At 42.8% G+C, this 18,238-nt stretch overlaps 1 protein-coding gene across 1 annotated transcript in view; it reads right to left on the bottom strand.

The window, feature by feature from the left end:
- Window positions 1-521: 521 nt before the first annotated feature.
- FRMD7 (FERM domain containing 7) overlaps window positions 522-18,238 on the bottom strand; it is a 36,770-nt gene continuing 19,053 nt past the window's right edge. Inside the window, exons 6-12 of the mRNA XM_040406333.1 lie at window positions 15,300-15,414; window positions 9,695-9,842; window positions 9,042-9,137; window positions 6,691-6,854; window positions 2,326-2,394; window positions 2,167-2,242; window positions 522-1,733 (exon numbers count right to left, since the gene is read on the bottom strand). Of these exons, the coding sequence (XP_040262267.1) occupies window positions 639-1,733; window positions 2,167-2,242; window positions 2,326-2,394; window positions 6,691-6,854; window positions 9,042-9,137; window positions 9,695-9,842; window positions 15,300-15,414 (1,763 nt within the window). The 3' untranslated portion in view covers window positions 522-638. The remainder of the gene's footprint in view (window positions 1,734-2,166; window positions 2,243-2,325; window positions 2,395-6,690; window positions 6,855-9,041; window positions 9,138-9,694; window positions 9,843-15,299; window positions 15,415-18,238) is intronic.

Raw genomic sequence — 18,238 nt, 5'->3', positions numbered from 1 at the left:
ATGAACGAGCCAAATACTCGTTTATTGGGTGAAATGACCTTTTGTGCGGACACCTCAATTATTGTTTCTGGGCAGCAGACTGTGCCATTTAAAGTCTGCATTTGTAAATGTGCCTCACCTCTAAACCAACTATTGTTTGGTTAGTTTGCAACAGAATTTTATGTAAAAATTGTGGCATAAAATTATGCCCCTTGTCAAGCCACCTTGGCAACCTGGACGCTGTGGATTTTTCTAAAACTAGAAGTGACAAATTGCACTCAATGTGCCAATTTGTGTCACATTTTTACAAAATTATAAAACCTAGGGGCGCTCGCGTTAGTAAATGTGAGCCACTAACTGTGTGCAGATGAATCTTATTTTGATGATTTCAATGTGTTGGTGCAGATGAAAATAGTTTAAAATAGGAACCAAGGTTTTAGAAAACACTTTTATTACTGACTTCTTCTGGGGAAACTTTACCTTATGTAGAAACACATTATAGGAGGAGATCCTTTGCCTGAATTTATCTCAAACGTGGCAAATATCAAATGTGCTATCACAGTTTTCAGGGAGACGCACAACTAGATAAATGAATGGCTTAACTTTTTAATAGATTATATACGAAGTTGTAAAATGGTGTTTGAAGGTGGACATACCCTTTAAGTGTGGAAATGTTTCCACTCTGGTTTAGGCTTCTTGCTTTCCCATGCACAAATATTTAAAGGGACCTCCTCCTCTTCTTCTAACTGGAGACTACCTGAGGACAATCTAACTCTTGCCATGGGATGTCTTACATTTTTCCCAAATACAGCATAGTAATAGGGATTTATGATCTCTGATTCAGAGTCACTCGATTCAGTCCCACTGTATACATATCTTTCTGTGACTTGTGGACCTTTCTTTGAAGTTGATGGAGGAGGAGGTGGTGGTGGTAACGGTGGCGGGGGAAGTGGTAATGGAACAAGCTGATGAGGTAGTGGGTTCCTTGAGACACTAGATGTTCTGGTTAGTATAGGGTAAAGACCTAGAGGTCTGAATTCTGAACCATGAGGGAAACCTTCTGATTTCACATCTGAATGACTCAAAGATCTCTTAGGATGAGGTTCTTGATTATCTTCCACGCTTGTCATTTGAGTATCTACCTGGGATCCCATGCCTGAACTACTTTTGCAACTGGTCCGTGGGTAAACTGGTTGATGATACCTTCTGGCACTCGGACTTCTGTTTGCTGAGTGCTCTGTAAAAAGCTTAGATTGACTGGTAAGTCGTATAATTTCCTCAACCACAGCTGAAGTTTGTGCTGGTATTGGCGATATGCCATCTGTATAGCAGTATATGTTGGGCGGACCTTTGTTGAACTTCTGTCTTGCTGAAGAGGACCCAGTACCCATTTCAATATATGTCCTTGGTGATGCAGGAATGGTCTCCCTCATGCTGCCTTCAGAAGAACTTTTACGATTGCCAGAAAAATGGTTGCTTTCTTCATAGCAAGACAATGGTCTCCTGTGTGAACACTGCCGAGACATCCCCCTAGCCATGTCACCATAGCTATACCCAGGGAATGAAGAACTGCTTTTTGATTGCTGCAATGAAATTTGCTCTTCCTCCTCTGGTTTGGAGTGTGCCATTTCTGATGTAAAAATGACTTCAATGGCCGAGTTCCTTCGATTCCTATATCCAAATGGGTCCCAGCCCACACTGTTGACACTTCTAGAGCAAGGTCTGCTGGTGTATACCAGACGCAAGTCATTGGGCTGGAAGACAAAACAGCCACAGTCAATATTTTTTCAATGATTTTCCATTACAAAAAACATGATCTTATTTCATTAATATAGTGCTCTTTAAAGGGCCTTTTACACTGCCCGATATTCAGGCAGATTATCGCTAACGAGTGTTATTGATAATCTGACCAGTTAAAGGTGCCGCCAATTACCCGTTGAACGATGGTTGGTGTGGTCACCTAAAGGCCCCTTTACACTGCTGAATTTAGCAGATGATTGTCGGTAAGGAAGAGTTCTTCACAACAATAGTTTGCTCCATCGGGCCAGGTAAAGGGGCCTTTATATACAGGTGAGGTAGGTTGTCTGTAGACCATTTTTGTTTGTGCCATGACAGTATCAATGTATCATTGTGAAATATATACAGTAAGCACATTATGGATCGGTATGCATTTTAGAGACATGTTACCTGTTTTGCCACTTCAGTCAGGAGGTCGGGGGAAGATCTGCATTGTCTTTCATGGAGGTTTGCCTGTAAGTGTTTTCTGGAATTACAATGGAAGATAATGTTGTAAAGTGCAGTAACCAGTGACCCATTATATGTGATACTAGATATGTAGCACATTACCTCTCAAAGGGAAGATTCTTCGCCTTGCCTTTAGTCCAGGAATCAAACAACTGTATTTGGGTTCTCCCACTAAATGAAATTAAAGAGAGGAAATGTACAGTATATGATGAAATTAAAGAATTATTGTTGTACATTAAGACTTCATATTCATAAGCGGTACAGCATTGTGCATTTAGGAGCCCATACAGTATTTAAAGTGTACCTGACTGTGTTTGCATAATGGCTGTGCTTCATTATAGAATCCTAGCTGTGAAGGAGCAGGTCTTCTTTGGGCTGCGACCCCTAGTGGCCATGACTTTACAGCTTTTTTTTTTAGGTGGATGCAGGCAGATTTTTTAAATGAAGTGATTTAGAAATTTGCTAATTATAACATTCTCTATTAAATGACATTGTGTGGAAGTCTATTCTATATATCTGATATCCATATCTGTTTGTCTAGCCCATATCTATCAGTCTACCTACCTACTATGGTGGTGCCCCCCAGAGGAAATTATTCTGGAGACTCAATAGTGATTCATATAGAACTTGTGCATGTTTGGTTTTGCTCACGTTCATATAATGATGAATACATTGTTATATATAGTTTATTGACAAACCACCTAAAAAATTGTCCCTAGCAGAAAGTGATTTGTGAAACATCTGCCTCAGAGTGGTCTTCTATAGTACATTACGTTAAGGATTTGATACAGATTTCACCCTCTGCACTGCACAGGGTTAATTCCACAAAAGATATCGGCAAACATAATAAAAAATAGTGTCGACTGCTCCTGCACATACTAAATGTCCAACCAAAATTATTACCTGCATTACTATAGTCAGATTTAATCATCTACAATAGGACTTGACATTTCAAAAGAACAATCCTCGACTTTGAAATAGCAATGACGGTGGTGATATCATTGAATGATATTTAATCTAACTAGGTCCAAACCTCAACTTCATTTTCTCTGCTTCCCTTTACAAAGCTGCAGTGCTACCGGATAAAATTTTGCCTGCACGGAGCCACGATCAGGAGTTTATACACTTCCCACTCAATTCTATAATAAATCCATATACTGTACAATCAGAACCCCTCATAGCAACAAAAGTACTTTTTTTAATTTTTTTTAACTGAAAGGGGTTGTGCCAGGTATGAAAGTTATTCTCTACCAGCAGGATAGAGGATAACTAACTGATTCGTGGGGCTCCGCCTGCTGGGACCCCCACCGATTAAGAGAACGGGGTGCCAAGTTCCCTTCCCAATGAAGCAGCAGGGCTCCATTCATTCTCTATGGGACTGATGGAGATAGCCGAGTACAGTGCTCAGCCATTTCCAGCAATCCCCTGCAGTGATGGCTAACCTCCGGCAATCTAGCTGTGGTGAAACTACGACTCCCAGCATGCTCCATTCATTTCTCTGGAGTTCTGAGAACAGCCAAACAAGTGTACATCTTGGGAGTCGTAGTTTTACGACTTAAATGACAAAAATATGTGGTCTCAATAGGCAGGAAATGCTCAACCCCAAATGCAGTTGTTCATTTATGCTCGGGGGAGCAGATACTGCGCTTGTGGTCTGTTGCTAAGGGCGATCCCCAGCAAAAAATGCATACAGTGGAGGATGCCCACAGCAGACCACAAGTGCCACAGAGACATCCTACACCAGATGGTAAAATGTGTGGATGTGGCCTCAGAGGGAGGGACACTGGAGGGAACTGGGAGCCGTTTGCTGTGAGTTAGACCTTACGCTGCTGTAATTTGCCCACTGGCTCCTGGTACTACCCATACGGTACAGGTAGGTTTAGCGTTAGGTCCCGTGCCACTTGAGAAACCTTGGCGCGGTGCGCGGGCTCAGGTATGTCCTTAATATAAGAATATACTGGCTAAAGTCTCATTTTTAACATCAGTGTGAGGGTTTAGTCAGATGTTACTGTTTGCATCCACCACAGTAGTGCACCTATTCTTGTAACAATTGAGTCGTAGTTTTACCGCTGATGGAGTACTGAAGGTTAGCCATCACAGCGGGCCTAGAGAATGAATGGAGCAGCAGTGCACATGCTCAGCCTGCCGCTCTACAGGATGGGGAATATGGGACCCCCCCTCCCGGTTCTTCTCTAAATCAGTTGGGGTTCCACTTATCATTTAATTATCCCGTATTCTGTGGCTGGGGATAGCTTTCATACTTGGCACAACCACTTTAACTCAAGTTCTGGGTTCATGTGCTGGGAATACCTCAGTAAGTACTCCTCCGCTATCATCAACACAAAACTGTAAATTACATTGCACAGAATACACAATAAGAATAAATCATAATAATTAACTGCGTAATTTTGAGGAATAGGCATTTTGCTATTTTTGAGTATAGTTGGTGCTGAGCTACGACTGTTTACCTTCCAATGTAATTTTGTGACCTCGAAGGTCTTTAAAGGCTATGTACACCTTTGGGGTAAATTTTTTATTATTATTATTATAGCATTGTACTTATTTTGAGCTAAAAATATTTTTTTTTATTGCTTTTTATTAAAAAAAATACGGCATCCTTCTTTCTGTACAGAGTGGAGATGCTCTAGTAGCACCTGTGAGACAGTGACAGGTCTCACGCAGGGTAGAGGCAAGGAAGGGGTGGATAGTGTGGTCCACACCCTTGTTCCACCACAGGTGAGACAAGCTGGATGTAATCAGGCTGGCATAAAGCACCTCCCAGGGTGTCAGAAGGGGGGAAGTGTGTTACCTGTAGACAGAGGCCTGGAGGCTCTGTCTGTGTGGTCTCAGCTGGGCAAGGCTGAGGGACCACAAGGCTGGGAGATAGCCTGGAGTTGGGTGACGAAGCGACGCCTGGGAGGGTCGCAGGGCTATAGTCAGGCGGACTGCTAAGCCCCAATCCCCCACAAGAAACACTGAACTGGAGACAGTGGGCATACTGTGCTCTGTACAGCCAGGAGGCTGTGGGACATTGGCTGACAAAGCCGCATGGGTTCACAGGGTGTGAACTGTGACTTAGGTGAGTCAGGAACTTCATGTTTAGTTAGAGCCCAGCCGGGCAGGTGTTTATTTTGTATTATTTATGTTTGGTTTGCTGAGGCACAATAAATGCACTGTTGGGACCTGAAACCTGGTGTCCTGAAGCCGTATCTGTGAGAATGACCCCCGGAGAAGAGCTAACGCCCCACACACCCTTCTGATTTTCAGTCTTTTCCGTCAGACCAGGAGCTAACGGACTCCTTATGTCTGCTCTCTAACATTATAAACACTCATTATAGCTCAGTTCTTATCTTACCGATAAGAATGTGGCTTAAAGGGGTTGTCTGGGTTTAGAGCTGAACCCTGACATACCCTTCTTTTCACCCAGGCAGCCCCCCTGAGGCTAGCATCGGAGCCTCTCATGCTCCGATGCGCTCCCTTGCCCTGCGCTAAATCGCGCAGGGCAAGGTCTCTTTTGTTTTCAATAACACACCGCCCGGCAGTGTGTTTGGTGACGTCACCGGCTCTGATGGGCGGGCTTTAGCGCTGCCCTAGCTGTTTTACTGGCAAGGGCAGCACTAAATCCCACCCATCAGTGCCAGTGACGTCACCGGGCTTCCTGGCTGCCCCATGGAGAGTCCGATACATCACCGGATCTCCAAAAACTGCCTTTGCCCTGCGCGATTTAGCACAGGGCAAAGGAGAGCATCGGAGCATGAACTGCTCCGATGCTTAAGTCAGGGGGGCTGCCGGGGGGGAAATGGAGGTATGTCCGGGTTCAGCTCTGAACCCGGACCACCCCTTTAAATATGTGTTCATGACCTTTTAGTAATTTAAAGATCAGGGTTATTAGATGACAGCACAAAGTGAAAGTACCAGTCAGACAGCTAGAAAAACAGTTAAACCTTTGTGACAGAACAGCTCAATATTTTTAATAAAGGCCAATTGAAAAAATTATTTTTAGCCAAAAATGTGATAATCACTTTAACATCACAAATGGCACAACTTTAATGGCCCAAGGTTTACATTTTATGGTCCTTCTTCATTTTCCTATGCAAAAGCTTACTCAAGTCCTTGGGTGAATGTGCAGGAGAGGGAACCCATGCAACATGACTATGGGGTATAGGCGCTCTACAAGGCACTGAACCTACGTACAACCGCAGCATGATTAGCAAACAAGTGAGGGAGCAGGTTCATCCTGTCCTGCTCCCAACAGCCGCAGGTTCATCCTGACCTTCTCCCATGTGATGTATGAGAAGGGGGTGGGGAGTAAAGAAAGTCTCTAGCTTTATGTTCCAAAATGAAGGGATGTTATACCATTAATCAGCACCAGTGGTGGCCCCATTTTTTATTTCAATGGGGCCCCTCTGCTTTATGTGGAAAACCCCTCTCAGGAAATAAGTCTCAATAAACTTAAACAATTCTTACCTGTATCTGAAGTTTGAGCCTTTACTACAGATGAATGGTTTGGGCTTACATTTGGGTTCTTCAGATAGACGGAAGAAGGCATGATACTCAACACAAGTCTTCCAAAAAGCTTTACAGGCATCTCGACTTACCATAGTGAACTCTAAGGTGTCTTTACACAAGGTCTGCACAAGACAAAAACAAAGACGTAGTGACAGACAATGAATTTCTGCTAATTTTACAGAAAAAAATTGAATAAAGAAAAAATATGTTATCAAAAATAAGTTGCCCTCAGCCTCACTTACTTTATAACATTTCTATGTCTCAAAAAGTGGAACTGGTGCTTCAAAAATATGGTTCTTATCCTGAACCCTATATTTCTCGATGTAGACAACTGCCAAAAATACACTGATAAATCTTCTGATTCACTTTACAAAGCTGTCTGCCTACAGCCACAGCTAGGGGGAGCTCAGTGTATAGGAAATTATACAGCTACTTTTCTGCAATGGGAGCTGTAATCATCTCTTTGAACTGAGCTCCACCTAGTGGTGGCTGCATAAAAATGCTGAGTTTTCCCATAGGGGACAGAAAAAAGAGTTTAGCCAGGTTGCTGCTCCATAGGGGCTGATAGCAGTTACGTGGTCTGCTTCCATTGAAGGTAGGCCACTGGGTAAAATTTTCCTAAACTTAATAAATTACATTTTAAACCCTCATAATAAAAGGCTAAAATGATGGAACCTAAACTGAAAAAAATATTCATGCTTATTAAAACAAAATAAATCAGTAAAATTAGAACAAATTTAAAATATAATAGACAATGGGAATGAAAACGTTTTATTTTAGAAACCTAGAAAAACAGCAGAGACCCCGGGCGAATGTATGCGATTAGCCATATGGCTGATCACTTACATTTAACCCTTTAGATGCCGTGGGCAAATGTGACCACAGCATCTGAGCGGTGCGGACGCAGGGGAGATTGTGAAACCTGATATATATCCGTGACAGGACGGAGCCTCAAGCAGGCTCTGATATCCATCACTGTTATATACCAATACATGCCAGCAGATGGCAGCATTGTATTGGCATATAGTAAATGGTGTGTTCTATGATGGCTATATAGACATCACAAAACACAATGGGCAATCTAATAATGGCAAGTTATAGTCGCCCAGGATGACTTAAAAAAAGTTTTTAAAAATATAAAAAAACTAAAGTTGAAATCGCCCCCTTCACCCAATATAAAAAAAAACAATGGAAAAAAAAAAACATTACAGGCATTGCCACGTCCAAAATCAGCTGTACTATTAGAATATAACAATGTCGTAACGGGAAGAAAAAAATTCTAAATGGCTAATTCGCCATTTTTTGTCACTTCACCTCTCAAAAAAAATCTAATAAAAAGTGATCAAAAAGTCACACACACTTCAAAATGGTTTCATTAACAGATCTCCGCACAAAACAATGATCCCTCACACCACTACAAATACTTAAATACAAAAAAGTTTTTTTTTCCCCCTAGTATTAAAACACAAGAACAATTGTACAAGTGTACTATCATTATAATTATACTGACCTGGAGAATGAATGTAACAGGTCAATTTTACCTCATAGGGAACACCATAAAAAAAAAGACAAACTGCGTTCATTTCCAGCTCCTACTACATCATATGCAATATTAAATAGTGACATTAGAAAGTACAACTTGTCCCTCAAAAATCATGCCTTTATACGGTTATGTGAACGGAAAAATAAAAAAAGTTATAGCTCTGGGTGTGAAAAAGAAAAACGGAAAAATCGCAAGGTCCTCTAAGGGTTAAAGGGCTAGGCCCCACCCCTTGGTCCACTGAATCCCTTATTTGCCTAAATAGTTTGTCTTCTCTCATGACGAATGCTGCAACTGATTTTAACAAGTCAGTTATCATTTTGATCAGAAGGATCAACCCATACATACGAGGCAGTATGCTTAGTTTAAAAGGGTTGATTCTGCGGACATATGCTCTTTACATAATTTTTATTATAAGCATGCTTTTGCATTTTCGTTTTTATGTGAGTATCCATATTAAAATGTTTTAGTTTTTGTACTGGCCACTAGAACAGACACAACAGGCTGAAAGTTTCTTACTTGGCTTACTTGTCAGCGTTGCTGTATAGACTGGGGCAGAATGAGCAGAGTCATCTCATTTTCATTAGAGAAAGTGGGCAAGATCATGACTGCTCTGCTGTACTGCTGACAGTCTAACATTCATGTCAGTTTCCATCATTATACTGCTTATACAGGAGGGACCTGTATGTATCCAAGTTTTGGATAAAAACATAATGCATTTAATTAATGAAACTAAAATTACACATATGAGACATTTCATTTAACTCACATCAATATGTGGATGAAGTTTGATCAGGAAATTTTTCCTTTTGAAGCTCAGCTTCCTAATAGTGGCCCAGTTAAAGGTATTAATCTTGGTGTTTCCCTGTAATGGAAAAAAAATGGTTGAGAAATGCTTTTTACGTAAAATATACAATGTTATAAGTATCCCAAGTATTCTCTGCTACTGGTGGACCATTCATGGTCAGGACTGTTTTGCAGAAATCCAAAAAATACAGTACAATGGATGTGAATGGGCTTTAGAAAACCTCCATTCAGTCACAGTGGAAACAGTCAATACAGATTTACGAGCACTTTGCAAATTTTAGTAACCTGGGGCACAGTGGTATCCGGCCACCACCCTGGGGCAACCAGAGTGAAGTGCAATATTATTCCCCGACTGAAGGTGAGACTTTATTCATCTGAAGATACCATTGGTACCAGTTTAGGGCAAAGACTACGCCCTTCTTGCGTAAACAAATACAACAGGGAATCTAAGCACAAGGACTAACACTCTGGAATGCCATGTAGAGATGGGTCGGCTTTTTGCTGAAATTTTTGGAATTTAAAATAAAACTTTTGACATAAACGTTGAGTTGTCCTTTGTCAGCACTGCTTACCATTGGACTTGCGTGTGATTTTAATTATTTTTTAACCACTTACCCGTAAAACCAGAACACCCAAATGAGCCACCGCAAGGGTGATCTGCATATTCTCTCCATCAATAGCCTGATGAGGTCGTATGCCATACATGTCCAACTTCCGTGCGATGTCCAGTAGCTGCATATCCGATTCTGCTGGAGATTTTCCCCTGTAATGCAAAAGCTTTGTTATTTCATGAAAGCCTTCAATACGTTCCTTTTCCAAACTTCATGATATCTTTGAGAAGAAGCCTGACTGCAACAGTAATGATCATTGTATACTATACCATGCAGATCTTCAAGATGAAGAGGATTCTTACCATCATCAGCCTATGATCAACACAGGAGAGGAGACTGTGTACAGATATGTCCTTATTGAATAGTGGGTAGGTAAGGCTGACCAGTAGGGAACAGCTTGCTGGAGTTCTCCAGATCCAGCATTGATAGATACTGCCACCTGTCTACCTGAGTAGAATGGGATCAGGCAGAGATCCAGCCGCTACCAGGCACGGCACACCGTGGTTCGTGTCCGGCCGATTCCCTGCATTCTCTGCCGAAACTGGCGGCCGGATCACCCTGACGTAGATGTGAAACTAGTCTAGGGGTATAGGACTTTTGCAGTTCTATTAACATAAGCAGGGTCGGACTGGGGTTCCTTGGGCCCACAGGAGGAAATTATTCTCGAGTTCCAATCCCTATATCATCATTAAAACTTCAGACTCCAAAGGCAGCCAAACAGGGTTTTTTCTCCTTGATCTTTAGAGCACATTATAGTATCAGACTGCCTTGGCCCACTGGAGGATCCTCTGGTGGGCTAGTCCAACCCTGAACATAAGATGTTTCAAGGGTCAATCAACCACATTCAAGTTGCTAAGTGCTCATTTAAAGTACCGTTCACACGGCCCAGTGCAAAGTGAACAGGGGATGAATGATCATTATTACGATTGCTCCTTCCCCATTCACTTTGCATATTGTGGGCAGCACATCCACTGTTTACCATGTTCCAGCACCAGAGCTACTCTGAAACAGCTAATCAGCAGGGGTGCCGTTGTTAGACTGCCTGACTTGTTATATGTTCACTTGGCAGCTAAAGGCATCTGTGTTGGTCCCATGTTCATATGTGTCCGCATTGCTGAGAAAAATTATGTTTTAATATATGCAAATGAGCCTCTAGGAGCAACGGGGGCGTTGCCATTACACCTAGAGGATTTGCGTTCTCTGTAGGCAGTGTAAACATCATCACACTTAGTCATGTCAATAAGAGTGCAGAGGGTATAGCAGGTGCAGAGAGAGCAGAGCCTTTAGGTGTAACAGCAATGCCCCCGTTTCTCCTAGAGGCTCATTTGCATTTATTAAAACATAATTTTCTCAGTAATGCGGGTACATATGAAACATGGGACCAACACAGATGTCTTCAGCTGCCAAGCGCACATGTAACAGGTCAGCCAATTTCATAGGTACAAATCTGCTGACAGATGCCCTTTAAGACATGGTAACACAAATACATTGGAAATCATATTTGGGAAATATGTTGAGAAGATGAGAAGTGAAGATTTGCCTCCAGAAGCGTTCAATTTACCATAAGGTGATGTGCTACGAACAAGACAGGTTTTTGGGTGCCTCATCAAAGATGCAATCATTCAACAAAAGAGCATTTGGCTAATTTGTTAAGTAATTAGCAACACTTTTACGGAGGCCAATTATTGGGAATAACCATTCTTAAAAACGTTTGTTCCAAAAAATGTACCTGATCCTTGGAGTAAATGTGCCCTTAAAGGAGTATTCCAGGATTTTAATTTTGAGCATCACATCTTCGGGGGTTTAACACCTGCACCCCTGCTGATTAGCTGTTTCAGAGTAGCTCTGGTGCTGGAAGTCGGCCACCGTCCATTGTGTAAAGTCTGAAACTGGTTACTGCAGCACTGCTCCCGTTGAAGTGAATGGGAACAGTGCTGCAGTCACGAGCCAAGGATGGAGCTGTGTAATTCCATTTCCGGCACCAGAGCTTTCAATTTGCTGGTACCGTAATATGCTGTGGATTTTCTGCATGTTAATATACCCTAAGGGTTTATATTCATTGCAGCCAAGCTGTGCTTTACTGCTAATTGCCATGCTGCTCCTGCAGTTGCAGCTAAAAGCATGGCAACTAACAGTAAACCGCGACTAGGATGCATCGAGCGCTGGCAACCCCTTAACTATGTCAATAAAAATAAATAAAAAAAAGGGTCGGAAATGTTCAAAGAGATAAAGTAGTAATAGTTTCTAGAGCTTTTACCGATATTTTAAAATCAATGTCAGGTGTGAATCGTTAAAGGGCTTCTGTCACCCCATTAAAGTAATTTTTTTTTTTTTTGGCTATTTAAATTCCTTAAACTGCGATATATCGATCTATAATGCTCTTACTCATTTTCGTTCAGTAGTTTAATAAAAAAACAGATTTTTATAATATGTAAGTTACCTCTCTACCAGCAAGTAGGGCGGCTACTTGCTGGTAGCAGCCGCATCCTCCTCTCATAAAGACGCCCTCTCCTCATGTTGATTGACAGGGCCAGCGAACGCGCTCGTCCTCTGACTGGCCCTGTCTGCAATTCAAATTCCACGCCCTGTCTTCATTCGGCGCAGGCGCTCAGAGAAGGACGCTCGCCTCCTCAGTGCGCCTGCGCCGATGACGTCTTCTCTTTCGGTGACGTCATCGGCGCAGGCGCACTGAGGGAGTGCTAAGGAGGCGAGCCTCCTTCTCTCAGAGTGCCTGCGCCGAATGAAGACAGGCGCGGGATTTGAATTGCAGACAGGGCCAGTCAGAGGACGAGCACGTTCGCTGGCCCTGTCAATCAACATGAGGAGGGGGCGTCTTTATGAGAGGAGGATGCGGCTGCTACCAGCAAGTAGCCGCCCTACTTGCTGGTAGAGAGGTAATTTACACATTATAAAAGTCTGTTTTTTTATTAAACTACTGAACGAAAATGAGTAAGAGCATTATAGATTGATATATCGCAGTATAAGGAATTTAAGTAGCCAAAAAAAAATAATGACTTTAGTGGGGTGACAGAAGCCCTTTAAGGCCTCTTTCACACGGGCGTTATGGGAAAATGTGCGGGTGCGTTACGGGAACACCCGTGATTTTTCCGTGCGAGTGCAAAACATTGTAATGCGTTTTGCAGTCGCGTGAGAAAAATTGTGCATGTTTGGTACCCAAACCCAAACTTCTTCACAGAAGTTCGGGCTTGGGATCGGTGTTCTGTAGATTGTATTATTTTCCCTTATAACATGGTTATAAGTGAAAATAATAGCATTCTGAATACAGAATGCATAGTAAAATAGCGCTGGAGGGGTTAAAAAATAATAATTATAATTTAACTCACCTTAATCCACTTGCTGGCGCTGCCGGCATCTCGTCTGTCTCCTTCTTTGCTGAACAGGACCTGTGGTGAGCATTCATTCCAGGACCTGTGGTGACGTCACTCCGGTCATCACATGACCCATCACCATGGTAAAAGATCATGTGATGACCAGAGTGACGTCACCACAGGTCCTGAAATGAATGCTCACCACAGGACCTGTTCAGCAAAGAAGGAGACAGACGAGATGCCGGCAGCGCCAGCAAGTGGATTAAGGTGAGTTAAAAAAAAAAATCTTTTATTTTTTAACCCCTCCAGTGCTATTTTACTATGCATTCTGTATTCAGAATGCTATTATTTTCCCTTATAACCATGTTATAAGGGAAAATAATACAATCTACAGAACACCGATCCCAAGCCCGAACTTCTGTGAAGAAGTTCGGGTTTGGGTACCAAACATGCGCGATTTTTCTCATGCGAGTGCAAAAGGCATTACAATATTTTCCCGCACATTTTCCCGCAACGCCTGTGTAAAAGAGGCCTAGGTGTAACTGACCTGAACTCGCAGCCTCATAGATCTGCATGATGCTGTAAGTTTGAGTCCGTAAACTCATGCTCAGGCCCAGAGACTTCTCCAAAATATGGAAGCAGAATACATCTATAACACACTTGTGCAAACCTGGCCTGAAGCTGGAAATATATGAGGCCAAAACGTTGGCCGAATGGATGATTTCAACCATTTGAGCCTAGTTCTATTTGCAAAAACTAGAGCGAAAGATCGTTTGTGATGGCCGATCACTCTTGTCCTCTGAAAATGTAATCAACCGTTAATTTGGGTGATCATTTGACATTGTGGAATGTTGCAGGGGGATCGTTCGTACGAGTGATCCAACAAACGACTGATCGGCCGCTATGTGACCAATCACAGTGGCCAATAGCTGCACAATTTTGAAGGTAATACCTCCGTTAACTCACAAATTTGGTTTGCAACTGCTGAGTGCAAATTGAGCCTAATAGTCTGCATCACTATTAAAGGGCATCTGTCAGTAGATTTGTACCTTTGAAACTGGCTGACCTGTTCCATGTGCACTTGTCAGCTAAAGGCATCTGTGTTGGTCCCATGTTTATATGTTCTCACATTACTGGGAAAAATAATGTTTTAATATATGCAAATTAGCCTCTGGGAGCAACGGGGGCGTTGCCATTACACCTAGAGGATTTGCATTCTCTGTAGGCAGTAAACATCATCACACTTAGTCATGTCAATAAGAGTGCAGAGGGTATAGCAGGTGCAGAGAGAGCAGAGCCTCTAGGTGTAATGATAACGCCCCAGTTTCTCCTAGAGGCTCATTTGCATTTATTAAAACATCATTTTCTCACCAATGCCGGCACATATGAAACATGGGACCAACACAGATGTCTTCAGCGGCCAAGTGCACATGTAACAGGTCAGCCAGTTTCATAGGTACAAATCTGCTGACAGCTGCCCTTTAAGACATGGCCAAAACACAAATACATTGGAAATCATATTGGGGAAATATGTTGAGAAGATGAGAAGTGAAGATTTGCCTCCAGAAGCGTTCAATTTTATTTAAACTTCTTCCGGAATCGCTTAAATAACTAAAAGTTTATTGCTTAGGCTGAAAGACTGAGCCACAAACTCACCTAGTAGGATTCATAGCTGAAATATAAGAATTTAACAAAGACCAACATATTGGCCAAGATCTTATGAACCGATAACGTGGGAATGACTCCTCATGGAGCTTTCCTGAATCACTAATGAAGATACAGTTGAAGTCAGCAAGGAGGGTGGGGGGCAAAATGGTATGGACCACTATTGTTAACAATCACCTACATGGACCTGTTTGGATTGAAAATAATTCTCAAAACAATGGATTTCTGTTTCTTGTACTAGAGGTCATCAGTAATATTCAAGACCTTGATATAAGATGCAAGACAAGATACAATGGTCCATTACATGCATGGAAAACTACAAGAGCATTCAAATACGACTGACCTGGGCCGACATTCAAGACCACAAGACATAGAGAGTCATTTATCAAACTGGTGTGAAGTAGAACTGGCTTAGTAGACAATAGCAACCAATCAGATTCCACCTTTCATTTTGGACGGCTCCTTTGGAAAATGAAAGGAGGAATCCGATTGGTTGCTATGGCCAGTTGTCCTCTACACCAGTTTGATAAATGAACCCCATAGTTTTGCATTCACTGAAAGATTTGATCAATTTTTCTCATGCCATTTGGAATTGACTTTAACAAAGTTACTTACACATGGCGCTGGTAATACTTGAGGATCTTGTTGTCCAGATATTCCTGATTTGGTAAGTATTGATTCTGTTCCACATGTTTTCTAGCTGTCTCTTCCTCATAATCACCCAACTCAGCTACAATTAAAAAAAATATATATATTTAGTTCTTTATAACTCTCCGTAGTTTATATGGCTCCACACAAGTTAATATAGTACCCCAGAATAGGGAACTGCAAAAGAGTACATTGTAATGTTAAGTGAAATATTCTGATTTACTGTATTTGTATACCCAATAGTATTGTGTATATATAGGTTAGGGTTAATACCTTCACTCAACCCCCTTAGATCGAAAGGAGATGGACCTGGGTTACTCCTCAGAATTTGTCCAGAACTGCCGGGCTCATTTGACTATAATGGGATCTGGACGGAAACTGTCTTGTTCCCTTTATGGTGAATGGGGTCCGGCAGTGAACCGCTGCATTCGGCTATTCTGGATACTGTGAACTCTGTCAGGCTGTTCCTCTGCTGGATCAGGTAAATGGAGATGTTAAACCAGCGTTAGAGGTGATGGCATTTACATATATACATACATGTGTGGTCAGTACAAAGAACTGAAACAGGATTTATTAATGGGGTTATGCAAAACTAAACTTTTTCTAACAGACCTCTTCAGAGTGCCTGGACCTGTGGTGGGGTTTATACTTACCTGGTCCCCACTGCTGGATTGTGGCTGCATCACCCCATGTCCGACCTCTGCAGGTCCTGTTTCTGGTAGTTAACATCCTGGTGACATTTCACCCGTATGGCACATGAGGCTGTATATAGGTATAGGCTGTATATAGGTATAGGCTGTACATAGGTGTAGACTGTATAGGTATAGGCTGTATATAGGTGGAGGGCATGCTGCTGCAGAACACAAGGGCCCTTGTCAAGGCAAGGGGTGAAACCACTGGCAGGAACACACCATCCCAGTGATAGACTATCACTGGGATGGGATGGTGTGTTCCTGCCAGTGGTACTTTCACAGTTTCACCCCTTGTGTTCTGCAGCAGCATGCCCTCCAGGACTGTCCTCAGCATACTTATGTAGCAGGAGCAGCAGGCAGCTCTCAGTCTCAGGAGAAGTCTAGCTTCTAAGATGGCGCCGCCGCCAACACGTTACCTCTCCCTGTGCATTGCTGCTCCTCCTCTTCAGTCAGAAAAAGAAGGAGGCAGCAGTAGCGAGGGAGTATGTGGGTGGCGCCCTGCTTATCACGCACACAGAAGGAGGAAGTTTGGAAGAACTCATCACTAGTGTGGGCATTTTGGAAGCAGTATGAGCGCTGAGCGAACTTATTAAACATGTGAGCGGGGGCACAATAATTGCTGCGCGGCCGCACACCTGCTCAGCTTAGAGGAACACTGCTCGTGGGCCCCCCTGACTTAGGGGCCCGGTCGCAATTGCGACCGCTGCGACCCCAATAGATACGCCACTGCACGTGACCCAGTGACAGGTCACTACTGTGTTCACTGCCGCCCATCAACAGGATGCTGACTCCCAGAGACCCAGGACCTGTGGAGGCAGCCATGGACAGATGCAGCCGGAATCCAGCGACGGGAACCAGATAAGTTTGAACCCCACCGAGGGTCCAGCCGCTCTGAAGAGGTCTTTTAAAAAAGATTAGTCTTGGATAACGCCTTTAATTCTGAGGACTTACAAAGAACCAGGGGACATTCATTATGTGTGGAGGAAAGGAGATTTAGCCAGCAATACAGGAAAAGGTCCTTCCCGATAATTGCCTGCTCATCAGAGGAGGTGAGAGCTGCATTTACATGAGTGATTGTTGCTGTCACTTGTCCACATACAGATTCGTTGTTTGTGGGCAGCAGATCCCTGTTTACACAGCACAATCTGCTGCCCAATAACAGTGATTTATGTATCGGCATAAACGATGAATTAATCTGATGAACAAGCATTTTACATGGGCCGATCATTTGTACTAACATTCATTACCGATAATGGGCCCAATAATCGTCTCATGTAAAGGCACCATTACAGTATTCAAACTGTGGAATGCTCTACACAGGGGCGTAGCTATAGGGGTGCAGAGGTAGAGGTCGCTACTGGGCCCAGGAGCCAATTTTTGCCTCAGGCAGCAGGAAGGCTATGTGCTTCCCTACCCCTGGCCACAAAGCACTGAGAGAAGGAGGGCCCAAGCTGATGTCTTGCATCGGGGCCCATGAGCCTTGAGCTACGCCCCTGACTCTACAGTAAGCAAGGAGATCATCTTCCAGGTTTATTGTACACCACCCCCTTACTTTTCTTGTCCCAGGGCCTTTTTTTTTTTAAATCCCTCCAATCCAAGTGCTTAAAGGGAACCTGTCATGTGGATATTTGATTATAATCTAACTAATTATATACAATCATTAACTACTAAAAAGTGCCTTAGATGTATTCACTTACTGGTGGGACAGATGGTTATCTCATAATATACACACAAAGATGCCGCATGCCGCATGCTAATGAGCTGATTTGAGTCCGGCGTGATGTCATTGAGTCCAGCGTTTATTTAATTCAGAGCTATAGCCACTCCCCTGCCCACCTGCTGCTGATTCATATGGAAACAAACTGTCAATCAGCAGCAGGTGGGCAGGGAGAGTCAGGAGCTCATGAATATTCAGGACTCATCATTATCAGCTGGAGCTTTTCAATACAAGATGTTAGCAGATTGACTGGGTCAATTAAAGAAAGTGACCCAGCATTGTGCTAAGAGAATCAGTCACTTATTTATGTTGCCCTTAGTTAGGACACCATAAAACTGGTGACAGGTTCCCTTTAAGTCTGCGTGACCTCGGGAGGACACTACTCCTCATTGACAGCTCTGCCAGATTAACTACACTTAATAACCACCACCATATTTTAAAATCATAAACTTAATCTATATAGAATTGCTTAATTTTTTGACTTGTAAATGAAGTTA

Source organism: Bufo bufo, chromosome 8 (genome assembly GCF_905171765.1).
Source record: "Bufo bufo chromosome 8, aBufBuf1.1, whole genome shotgun sequence".
In the NCBI taxonomy this organism is placed as follows: domain Eukaryota; kingdom Metazoa; phylum Chordata; class Amphibia; order Anura; family Bufonidae; genus Bufo; species Bufo bufo.
Note: the sequence above shows the minus strand (reverse complement) of the source record. Positions and strands in the feature narration are given on the sequence as shown.